Source organism: Portunus trituberculatus, chromosome 50 (genome assembly GCF_017591435.1).
Source record: "Portunus trituberculatus isolate SZX2019 chromosome 50, ASM1759143v1, whole genome shotgun sequence".
Taxonomy (NCBI): domain Eukaryota; kingdom Metazoa; phylum Arthropoda; class Malacostraca; order Decapoda; family Portunidae; genus Portunus; species Portunus trituberculatus.
In genome coordinates this window covers 9,551,393-9,563,892 of record NC_059304.1, presented here as the reverse complement: position 1 = coordinate 9,563,892, position 12,500 = coordinate 9,551,393, and the positions used below count along the sequence as shown (strand labels likewise).

Here is a 12,500-nt window from a genome sequence, read left to right as displayed (position 1 = left end):
TTAAGTACACACCTCGTTCAGTACTAGGAATATATGCTATTGATTTCTCTCTCTCTCTCTCTCTCTCTCTCTCTCTCTCTCTCTCTCTCTCTCTCTCTCTCTCTCTCTCTCTCTCTCTCTCTCTCTCTCTCTCTCTCTCTCTCTCTCTCTCTCTAATGACACGGTGCTGAGAGTTTCAAGGTCACCGTCTATGTACAATTTCTTACTCTTCCTCTTGCTGTACCTCCTCCTCCTCCTCCTCCTCCTCCTCCTCCTCCTCCTCCTCCTCCTCCTCCTCCTCCTCCTCCTAGCACTGTGTTATTCAAGGTCTTCTCCGTGATAAGTAAGTAAAAGGACAGACTCAGCGACAGTTTCTTTTTATATCACTTTTTTTTTTCTCTCTCGTCCATACATACTGAGAGAGAGAGAGAGAGAGAGAGAGAGAGAGAGAGAAAAAAAAGGGGTTAAGCCGTGTGTGGATTTAATCAGGTGTTCGAGGGACTTCACACAGGTAAGAGCCTCACCTTTCCTATCTACTTACATTCTTCCTGCTGCTTCCCCTCACTTCCCCTCGCATTCCCCCCACCCCTCCTTTCCCCTCATCTTCTCTTCCTTTCCTCTCATCTTTCCACTTTTTCCACCAACTATACACTCATTTTTCCCTCCTTTCTCCTCTCCATCTCTCCTCCTGCCTCTTCTTTCCCCTCACATCTTCCACTTCCCCTCACCACATCTCCCTCTCCCCATCACTTCCACTCATATCTTCCTGTCCATCTAACCTTCTTCTCTCACTAAACTTCTTATCTCCCCTCAGTAATCTCCCCTCAGTAATCTCCCCTCATCTTATCTCATCAGTCTCCTTCCTCACGTGTTCTTTCTCCCCTCAATGCACCTAATCAGATCCTCCCTGACTCCCTAACTCTGCAGTCACCCCTTCTCCCCTCTCCCCTCTCCCTTTTCTTCCCCTCCCCGCTCTCCCGTCACCATATTCCCCTCCCACAGGTAACCAGGCATCCCGAAGCCCTCATTATCAACTTTCTGGTAAAAACAAAGAAGGAAACGAAGTGCCTTAGAGAGAGAGAGAGAGAGAGAGAGAGAGAGAGAGAGAGAGAGAGAGAGAGATAAGAGATTATATGTTGTTTTGTTCCTTGTTAGATAACCTCCTCCTCCTCCTCCTCCTCCTCCTCCTCCTCCTCCTCCTCCTCCTCCTCCTCCTCCTCCTCCTTCTTCTTTTTAGAGGTAAGAAACCCTACTCTTTTCTTCTCGTCTCTCCTCTTCTCTTCTTTTCTTCTCTTCTTTTCTTTTACTTTCTTTTTCTTTCTTTTCTTCTTTCCTTTTCTTTCCTTTCCTTTCCATTTATCCTCTCCTCTCTCTCTCTCTCTCTCTCTCTCTCTCTCCTCTCCTCTCCTCTCCTCTCCTCCTCTCTCTCTCTCTCTCTCTCTCTCTCTCTCTCTCTCTCTCTCTCTCTCTCTCTCTCTCTCTCTTTGTGGAATGTTATAAAGGGTCTGTATGGAGAGAGAGAGAGAGAGAGAGAGAGAGAGAGAGAGAGAGAGAGAGAGAGAGAGAGAGAGAGAGAGAGAGAGAGAGAGAGAGAGAGAGTAACACCAGTCAGCAGGAATTAAAGCGATTACAGTTGTCACACACACACACACACACACACACACACACACACACACACACACACACACACACACACACACACACACACACACACGAGAGAGAAAGAGAGAGAGAGAGAGAGAGAGAGTAGGGAGGGATATAAAAGCGAGAGGTAATACCCTTTTCTTGTGCACGCATAATGAGAATAAGAGAGGGGAGTGAGGGGAGTAGGTGAGGGGAGAGTGATCCCCTATACCCACTTCTATTTTAATTTGAGCGCTGCAGTATCTACCTTCGGGGTGTCTGAGGGGAGGGGAAACCGAGGGGAAGAGGGAAGTGGGGAGAAAAGGGAGAGGGAAGAAGTGAGGAGGAGCAGGGGGAAGAAGGAAAGGGGGGGAAAGTGAAGGAAAGAGAGGGGAAGAGGGGAAGAGAAAGAGCGTTAGAGGGAAATAAGGGATAGAATACAAGAGAGGAAGTGGGAAGAGGGAAAGGGTTAGGAACGAGGGGAAAAGTTAAGGGAGAACTATTACTAATGAATGTGTGGTGTTGTGCTCTTAGGTAATGGGGAAATGTAATGAGGGAAGTGAGAGGAAGAGAGGGAGGGGAAGCGTAAAGGAGTGAGAGTAAGAATGAGGGGAAACGTATTTACCTACCTTCTGTTTTAGGCTCCCCTCTGTCTTATTGTGTGTGTAGTACTCTCTCTCTCTCTCTCTCTCTCTCTCTCTCTCTCTCTCTCTCTCTCTCTCTCTCTCTCTCTCTCTCTCTCTCTCTCTCTCTCTCTCTCTCTCTCTCTCTCTTCCTTCCTTCCCTTCTTAACGTCTTTCTTCTTTTTCTTCTTTCATCATCACCAGCTCTTGCCTGCATTTACATCTCTCCTCCTCCTCCTCCTCCTCCTCCTCCTCCTCCTCTTACGTACACTCGTCTCTTCTTTTCTTCTTTTTTGTGCTTTTGTTATAAGTTTCATTTTTTTCTGTCCTTTGTTTTTTTCTCTTTTGTTTTTTTTATTTATTTATTTGTTTCGTATTTTTCAGGGCTGACTTTTTCTCATGTCTTTCTTTTCTTTCTTTCTTTCTTTCTCTCTTTCATTTTTTTTTGTTCATTTTTCATTCAGGTAAAGAAAAAAAAAACACACACACAAAGAATTTCCTCATATTTATTCTGCCATGTTTTATTTATTTATTTATTTATTTATTTATTTATTTATTTATTTATTTTTATTTTCTCATTTATTTCTCGTTCCGTGTTTATTTTTTCCTTTATTTGTTTGTTGCATTTTTCGTGTTTTGTTCATTACTATTTCATTTTTCCTCTCTCTCTCTCTCTCTCTCTCTCTCTCTCTCTCTCTCTCTCTCTCTCTCTCTCTCTCTCTCTCTCTCTCTCTCCCCATTAATTCTCAGTGTGAAGGGGCAATGCAATGTTCAAGCTGTGTTTTGTAATACCTCCATCACTGTGGGGCGGGAGAGAGAGAGAGAGAGAGAGAGAGAGAGAGCTGGAGGGAGAGGGAAAAAAAAAGGGGTGCTTGAGAGGGAGGGAGAGAATGGAAAATAAGTGTGGAGAATACGTAACGCAAGGTGAGAGAGAGAGAGAGAGAGAGGGAAACAATACCACCTCTATCATCACCATCTACATCATCACCACCATCACCACCACTGACTGCATTTTGTTTCCCAGTCTCCTTGTTGTGTCTATTGATACTTGATCTTGTATAGCATTGTCTTCTCCCTCCTCTCCTCTCCTCTCCTCTTCCTTCGTTCACCTCCTCTCTTCCTCCATCTCACTATTTTTCTCTTTCTTCCCATCATCTTATTTTTCTCCTTAATTTCGTCTATCTTCTTTCCTTCCTTCCTCAAATTCTCTCTCTCTCTCTCTCTCTCTCTCTCTCTCTCTCTCTCTCTCTCTCTCTCTCTCTCTCTCTCTCTCTCTCTCCCATATTTAGACACGTGTCAGGTCAGAGAGAGAGAGAGAGAGAGAGAGAGAGAGAGCTGTCAGTCTCCTGTCAGCTGAAATGGACGGTCACGGCTGTTAGTTCTTCTTTCTCTCCTCTCCCTTCTCTTCTCTCCTCTCCTTTCCTCTTTTGCTCCCTTCCCCTCAAAGCCTCTTCCTTTCCCCTTAGCACCTCTCACCTCTCCCTTTGTCAACCCTTTTGCCCTTCGGTTCCTTCCTTTACTCTCCTTCTTCTCCCTTCTCTTTCATCTCCCTTCTCTTCTTCCTCTCCTCCCTCTTCCCTTCCTTCTTTGTTTTCTTGTTGCCAACCTACTTTGTTCCTCCTTGTCTCCTTTATCTCTTTATTCTGATCCTTTCTTGTTTTTCCTTCCTTCTTTCCTATTTCTCATGTTCCTATCTTACCTCCTTCATTCCTTCTTTCCTTCAGATTTCTAAATATACAAATATATCGTTTCTCTTCCCTCTATCTCTCTCCTTTTCTCTTCCTTCCTTCCTTCCTTCCTTCCTTCCTTCTTGTCTCCTCCCTCCCTCCCTCCTTCCCTCTATGTCTCCTCATCCTTACTCTCTATCTCCCTCTTACCTACCTCCCCTCCCCTTCCTCACCTTACCATCCTCCTCCCCTCCCCTCCCCTTCCCCGCTCTTCCTCCTCCCCCAGCAGGTGTTTGTGCTCCTCTTCAGGTTGTGAGTCACAGGCGCGTCTCGAAATACTTGCCGGGCGCCTCTGATAACACCAAGGGGGGGTAATGGGGTGAGGGATGCCGGGAGGGGGGGTGATGGGAGGAATGCCGCATGGTCTTCTCGGAAACTGGAGGTATCTAGGAAGAGGAGGAGGAGGAGGAGGAGGAGGAGGAGGAAGAGGAGGAGGTTGAGTAATTTGTTTGGTCTATGCATCCGTGACTTTGCTTATTCTTTTTTATTTTCTTGTTTTTTTTTTTATAACCTTTACTCTTTCTTCGTCTTGCTCTCATTTCTTTTATCTTTTTATTTTTATTGTATTTTTTCTTGCTTTTTCCTTCGTTGTTTTTTTTTTTATTGATTCGCTTTCTTTCCTACATTTTTTATCGTGTTTTTTTCTCTCTTTTAAATTTCTTAGCTAGCCCAATTTCTTGCTTTTAAATCTTTTTTTTTCTTCTTACCTTGTCATTTTTTTCTTACTTTCTTGCTGGTTATTTAGATTTCTTTCTCCCATTTTTTACTTTTCTATCTTATATTTCTTTATTTTCTATCTTTTAACTTGCCCACTCCTTGTTCTCCTTTCCTTATTCCTGTTTTTACTTATCAATCTTATCTCTTTTTTTTTTCTTCATCCTCCTCTTCTTTGCTCGTCACTTCTTTTTTTTTTTCCATCTTACCTACTTATACCATTTTTTTTCCCCTGTCTACTTTTCTTCACTGATTTTTTTTTTCTCCTTCCTAATCTTACCTTCTCTCTAATTTCCCTTCCGTTCTCTGCTATTTTTTCCCCTAACACCTCGTAATCATTCCCACCTAACTTTTTTCCCTTCTAATTTTCCGGGCACTAATTTCCTTCCCTAACTATTTTTTCCCCCACATCAATCTTACTTCCTCAGTTAATTTTTTCCCTCCACCTTCCTAATTTCTTTCCTTCAGCGGAGCGTGTTATTTTTCATATATTTTCCTCATTCACTTTAATGAGAGAGAGAGAGAGAGAGAATGTGTGTGTGTGTGTGTGTGTGTGTGTGTGTGTGTGTGTGTGTGTGTGTGTGTGTGTTTGACAGTTAATTTTCAGTACCATGACGCATTTTCATATTCATTCTTCCTACTATTTAGCGACTTTATACAGCTTCAGAAACTTATGTAGTGGTTAGAATAGTGAAGACTCTGGCCATCAATCTTCTGACGTCCTTAGATCCTTCCTAATGTCAATAAAGTCGTCTAATCACATCCAAAACTCATGGTAAAAATGATTCCCAGTACTGAAGAGATTAATATAACGACAGAAGAAAAGGAGGAAGAGCAGGAGGAAGAAAAACAAGAGGAGGAGGAGGAGGAATAATAAGAAGACGTGTAGAGGCATAAGGACGAAGAATTAAAAGAGAAATTAAGTGAGAGATTTCAAAAGCAATTACGAGGGTGTTAACGAAAATATGAAAGAGGGAGAGTTTGTGAGTGTGAGGGCGTGAGGAAGACAAAGAGGTTGGATAAGGAAGGCAGGGTGAGAGAGTGAACATGGGGGTGAGGAAGGGTCAGTGATGTAAGTAAGGGTGTGTAAGGGAGGGTGGTGGTGTGAGGGAAGGGTTGAGGGTGGGTGGATGTGGGCGTGAGGCTTACTGAGGTGAGTCTCTTGATGGATGGACGTGGTTCCCCATGTAGAGAGAGAGAGAGAGAGAGAGAGAGGTCGTTTTGAGACCCATATTGTAATAAAACTCTCTCTCTCTCTCTCTCTCTCTCTCTCTCTCTCTCTCTCTCTCTCTCTCTCTCTCTCTCTCTCTCTCTCTCTCTCTCTCTCTCTCTCTTTCGTACATTATGCGTTTATGTAGGAAATAAAAAGTACTTTATAGTATGTAAGTAAGCACAAGACTCTCTCTGTGTGTGTGTGTGTGTGTGTGTGTGTGTGTGTGTGTGTGTGTGTGTGTGTGTGTGTGTAGAATTTAAAGATAATTTTTTTTGCTTACTTTTTTTTCGTTTTGATAATGACGTAACTGTACATTAAATGGGCTGCATGTGTGTGTGTGTGTGTGTGTGTGTGTGTGTGTGTGTGTGTGTGTGTGTGTGTGTGTGTGTGTGTGTGTGTGTCAGGGGCCAGGGGTCAGGCAGTGCCCTCTCAAGGTCACAGGCGGCCTTCTCTTGTCTCCGTGTTTGAAGAGGAGGGGAGGGAAGGGGATGGGAAGGAGGAGCGACACTGGTGGTGGTAGTGGTGGTGAGAGTGACTGGAGGATTTTGCGCCCATACTCACCACACAGCAGGTAAGAGAGAGAGAGAGAGAGAGAGAGAGAGAGAGAGAGAGAGAGCAGTAGGGTGTGGTGGTAATGACAGGTTGGTGTGTAGGCCGTATGGTGCTGGCGAGGAGGAGGAGGAGGTGGTGGCGGTGGTGGGGGTGGTGGTGGTGGTGGAGGTGGTGGTACAGTATAGGGAAGGCAGAAGGGCCTTCATGTATAGCCACACGCCACACTACTCCCCTCTCTTGCCTCCTCCTCCTCCTCCTCCTCCTCCTCCTCCTCCTCCTCCTCCTCCTCCTCCAGCACTCGGAGGGTTAGCACTCTGCTCCCCCTGTCATTCACCGGCTGCGGCAGTGTATTGTTTTTTTTGTGCTGGGTCTCCATGTATGGCTGCCGGCGGGTGGGGGCCGGTGATGGGGAGACGGGAATGGGGTCTGGTAGAGGGGAGATAGTGTGTGTTGCTGGGGTGAAGTGAGGCCAGCTTGCTTCTAACTCCTCGTCCTCCTCCTCCTCCTCCTCCTCCTCCTCCTCCTCCTCCTCCTCCTCCTCCTCCTTTTTGTTATTCTCTGGAGGTAATTTAAGTTATTGTGCTTCTAATGTGGACTAAGTAACTGGAGGGGCCGCTGAATGAAGGTGGAGTAGGTGGGTGTATGTGGTAAGGTATAGGTCGGTGTAGCGATTAGTCTTGTAGGTAGGTGGTGGTTGTAGAGTGACTGGCAGTGTGTGAGGTGGGTAAAAGGGAGAGGTTTTGTAGGGTTTAGGGAGGAGTGTGGAGTGGTGTAGGAAGGTGGAAGGTTATTAAAATAGCGTGTAGGATGGCAGAGTGCTCGAGTGTGGCAGGGTGTAGAATGACTATGCGGCAGGGTTTAGAACGAAGGTGCAGAGTGTATGGCGGGGTGAAATAAGAGTGTGACAGGGTGTAGGCATTGTGTAGAGTGTGTAGCAAGGTGAAGGACAAGGCTGGTAGGGTGTAGACAGAGTATAGAGTGTGTGGCAGGGTACAGAATGAGTGTGTTTGTTTTATGTACCACACCCATCACTTGTATCTAATTTGATGGTGACGTGACGATGACTGACTGGCCAGGGAGGGAAGGGAGGGACTGGGAAGGGAGGAGAGACTGTGGAGAGAAGGAAGAGGAAGAGTAAGGTAACGGATAAAGGAAGTGAGTGAAAGAATGTGGAACTAGAGAGAAATGGAATGTTAAATCTTCACCACCACCACCACCAACACCAACAACAACAACAACAACAACAACACCCTCACTCTCTTGTCAGTCTCCCTATCTATAAACATTCATCCTCCCTTCCCCTCTCCCCTCTCCTCTCTTCCCCTTTCCTTAATTCTTCCCCGCGTCCCTTCACTCCACCCCTTCACATATCCTGGTCCGCCTCGATATACAATTAGCTGGACACACACACACACACACACACACACACACACACACACACACACACACACACACACACACACGTAGGCAGGCAGGCGGCCCCCGTGGTGGTTGCCGGCCGGGTGCTTGTGTCAAGGCGCTTCAATGTTTTTTTTTTTTTTTTTCATGTTTTTATTTCAGTGTCGAATCCTTTGATGGGTTGTTGAGTGCAGCAAATGAGCCTTTGAGGGAACCAGAGAGAGAGAGAGAGAGAGAGAGAGAGAGAGAGAGAGAGAGAGTTCTTTGTGCGCCTGATGTAAGAAGCAGAAGTGCCATTAGTGATGCACGTGGGGCGTGTGTGGTGGGGCGTCGCCATCGGAGGGTACACCAGGGCTTGGGGAGGACTGGGGCGGGGCTGGACGGGGTGACGGGGGCGCTGCACCATTCGAAGGTTGACGGAGGCATCACAATACTGGGGTGGCTGGGGGAGGCGGGGTGGGTGTACAGGGGAGTCACCCACTGCCTTAAACGACAAATATGTATACTCAAGGATTCCACCCACCCTCCCCCGTCCTCCACAGCCTTCCCGCGTTCTCCCTCCGCCTTCGCCGACCTTCCTCCACCCTCAGCAGCATTCCCTGATCCTCCCTCTCCTCCTCCAACATTCCCCAAAGCTACACCACCACTACCGCCCCCGCCCCGCCGCCACGCTTCCCCTCACGTTCCCCAACCATAGCTGAGTACACCGCCCACCTCCGGCCACTGAATAATGAATGGGTTCGCTTATTTTTTTTTTGTAATGAAGGTGAGTGGGGAGGAAAGGGGTGGGAGGGGAAAAAAGGGAGAGGAGGGGAGAGGGGTTAGCAGTGCCGGAGGATACACAGAGAGACTCGGCTGTCGGCGCTGCACTAATGAAATAATGACAGTAAATGTGACGCTACTCGCTGACTTCTGTTTGGTAAAGGTAAACAGCTCCATTGAGGCGCTGGAGGACGGTGGGTGAGTGGCACTGGGCGGCACTGGTCGGGGCGCGGTACTAGCAGGTATCCAAGAACGGAGAAGGAAGAGGTGACGCCCGTAAGGTTGTATTGGGCGCTGCCTGTAACTGGGCACAGCGACCTTGACTCTGAATTCTAGTGACAATGTGACGTTTCTTCCTTTGACTAGTCTGCCAATGTTACTAAGGAAAGCTACTTCAGAACTAGGGTGAGCTTGACGTAATCAAAACTCGTAAATGACAATCTCACCGACATTATCCGAGTAATAATTGACCACGTTACTTAAACAAAACTAACTAAAAACTACAAATAGAACACTATACAGTAACTCAACTACCAACACTAAAACACTTCAACTAGTCAACCAAACTACTAAGCAAAACTAACTAGATACCCACTTCACTAACTCCACCAACTAAACTAAAACAACGTCAGCCAAAACCACAACTACTAAAACTCCTGAACACCACCACCACCACTAACACCACCACTCCCTAAAGTTACTGTCACTGCCATTTCAAAGCCACACACTAAACCTGTACCCAACCATTTCATTAAGCTTGGGGAAGGAACACGTAGCGGCAGTTGAAAGAGCTAATAATCCTCCCCACAGTATGCAGTAGAAACACTGATGGTATCCTGTCAGTGCGGCGGGCTGGGTAGCGGGGAGGGGATCAGGAGGGAGAGTGACACGTGTAAGTTATGATAGCAATGTCATCATACGTGCAGTGGTCTCTTGCCAGCCTCGTGGTTCGTCCTGGTGAGTGATGGGTGAGTGAATGAACTAGGGAGGAAGGGAAAGAGCCAAGAGAAGGCAGGGAAAGGAGAAAAAAGATGCAAGGGAGGAAGGGAGACAGGTAAAAGAGTAAAAGAGAGGGAGGGAAAGGAGGCCAAGAAGTTTTTAAGTGAAGTAACAAAAACATCGGCCAGAGAGAGAGAGAGAGAGAGAGAGAGAGAGAGAGAGAGAGATGTGAAAAACAAGAAACGAGAAAACTTGAAGGCTCGTTAGCGTGAAGGGGCGAGTGTAACGAGGGTTTGGCGTGTGTGGGTGTGGGTGATGGAGGGAGGAAGGGGGTGTAGGAAGGTGTAGGGCAGTGGATGGCAAGATAACATTGTGGTGGTGGCGGGCGTGTGGTGGTGGTGGTGGTGGTGGTGCAGTGACCGAGGCGAGTAGGCTGGAGATGGATGGCAGAAAATTTTGCATAGGACTTGTGTTCCCATATATGTAGACCCGTCTCTCTCTCTCTCTCTCTCTCTCTCTCTCTCTCTCTCTCTCTCTCTCTCTCTCTCTCTCTCTCTCACACACACACACACACACACACACACACACACACACACACACACACACACCTGGAACTACCTTTAATGACACACCTCCCATTGTTCTTGCAGGTAAGCGTGTGGGCCGAGGGACAGCAGAGGCGGCAGGTAATTACGAGGCATGATTGGGTCTCACCTGTGTCCCGCTACATTCCCCTCCCCCCCCAGCCCGCCAGGTGTACAGGTGAGGCGCTCGGGAAGTCTAGAAAAAAAAAAGGTAGACAGAAAAAGTTAACATAGTTTTTTATTTTTTATTTTTTATTACTTATTATTTGTCTTTCTGGTGAGACTTTGGTTGGTGTCATGACTATTGAGATTCTGTGCAGAGAGAGAGAGAGAGAGAGAGAGAGAGAGAGAGAGAGAGAGAGAGAGGCGGGAAGAAGTGCAAAGCCGCAAAAGAACTCCCTATATATTTCTCTCTCTCTCTCTCTCTCTCTCTCTCTCTCTCTCTCTCTTACCCCTACAGTCTCCCATTTCTGTCCAGTACTTCTCCCTCTCCCCTCTCCCTCTCCCTCTCCCTCTCCCTCTCCCCTTTATGGTGATGGCAGTAACCAACCTCCACCCAGTCATGGTCCACCTCTCATCCATCCCCACGACCCTGATCCACCTCCCATCCTCCCCCTCCACTCCTCCATTCCTCCACCTCTCCACCTCTATTCTGGCTATAGCCCTTCCATCCTCCTCCTTCTCCTCCTCTCCTTTTCCACAATCGTCTCTCTCTCTCTCTCTCTCTCTCTCTCTCTCTCTCTCTCTCTCTCTTGGTTTTCCCGGTTTTTCTCCCCAATAGGAGTTTCCCCCGTCCATTTCTCCCTCCCCCCATAACATAGGCACGGACTCTCCTTCCTCCCCCTCTCCATCCTCCACTACCACCACCACCACCACCACCACCATCCATCCATCCCCATCACTGTTACTTCTCCCCCCCGTCACGCTTGTCATGATTCCTCCCCCTATATCCCCTCCCCTTCCTCTCCCCTACACTTCTCTCCCTTCCTTCTCTCCCCTTCCTAGTCCTACTCTTCCTAGTCCGCCGCTACCACCACTACTAATTACACACACACACACACACACACACACACACACTCTCTCTCTCTCTCTCTCTCTCTCTCTCTCTCTCTCTCTCCTTGTTCCTTGCCGCTGTAAATCATCGCCTTCACGCGGCCTGGTCCAATTAATGTGGCGTGGGCGGCGTACCTTCATTCACGCCGCCCTGACCTGCCTGTGGGGCGCGTCCTTCATGCCTAGCAGCCCCAGAGGATGTGTTGAGCGCCACCATCTCGCCCTCCCCCTCCCCATCCTCCGATCTGCTCCTCTTATCCTCCTCCCTCCCCCTAACGTAGGTGCTTAATGTCCCTCTTACCCGGATGCTGTTTATCAAGAAAGCCTCCACCATATCGCCTGCCATTCCTGCTACTTTAACTGCTGCTTCTGCTACTGCTGCTGCTTTTACTCCTACTCCTCCCCCCGCTGTTTTGTTTACCTGTTTATTTTGTTTTTTTTATTATTATTATCTTTTTTGCTACTTTTGCTGCTCCTGCTCCTGCTCCTGCTCTTGTTCCTGCTCCTGCTATTGCTACTACTACTGCTGCAATATTTTCTGTTTTGCTACTACTTTTCGTGCTTTTCTTGCTACTACTACTACTACTACTACTACTACTACTACTACTACTACTACTACTACTACTGCTACTACTACTACTGGTTCTTCTTTGTTTTAGTATCATCTTAGTGTTATTGATTTTTTTCATTTCTCTCTCTCTCTCTCTCTCTCTCTCTCTCTCTCTCTCTCTCTCTCTCTCTCTCTCTCTCTCTCTCTCACTGTGCTCTTTTCATATTTATGGTACAATTTCCTAGAATTAGTTAACAGGATAAGGGTTGCTTCATATACTCTCTCTCTCTCTCTCTCTCTCTCTCTCTCTCTCTCTCTCTCTCTCTCTCTCTCTCTCTCTCTCTCTCTCTCTCTCTCGCCATTCACATACTTATTCCAATTTTAGAGCCGGAGAGAGAGAGAGAGAGAGAGAGAGAGAGAGAGAGAGAGGAAGTGCAAATAGTTATAACTGGCTAGTGATTGGAGTGAAGTTATATAAGGGAGTAAATGCGCACGTTAGGTTCCTGCCTCACCTGTACAACACCTGGCCTACCATCCCTGGCTTTTACCTGTCCCTAAGGGTTACCTGAGGAGGGCCGAGGGGTGTCTTCAATTACTCACTCACTCACTCACTCACTCACTCACTAAGATATAACCCGACGCAACCTTCCCTAACCTAACTTAACCTAACCTCACCTCACCTAACCTAATCTAATCTAGCCCAGCCTAACTTTATCTTACCTGATATAACTTAACTTACCGTACCTTACTTAATTTAACGTAATATAACTTGGTTGATGTAAC

General features: G+C 47.1%; 1 protein-coding gene across 5 annotated transcripts in view; it reads left to right on the top strand.

The window, feature by feature from the left end:
* Positions 1–12,500, top strand: part of LOC123499485 — a 143,052-nt gene that overhangs the window by 42,335 nt on the left and 88,217 nt on the right. For 2 of the 5 annotated variants that reach the window (XM_045247506.1, XM_045247509.1), the window contains exon 2: positions 10,181–10,216. The exons of the other annotated variants lie outside the window; for them this stretch is intronic. In XM_045247506.1, coding sequence (XP_045103441.1) covers positions 10,181–10,216 — 36 coding nt within the window. The remainder of the gene's footprint in view (positions 1–10,180; positions 10,217–12,500) is intronic. 5 annotated transcript variants of the gene reach the window in all.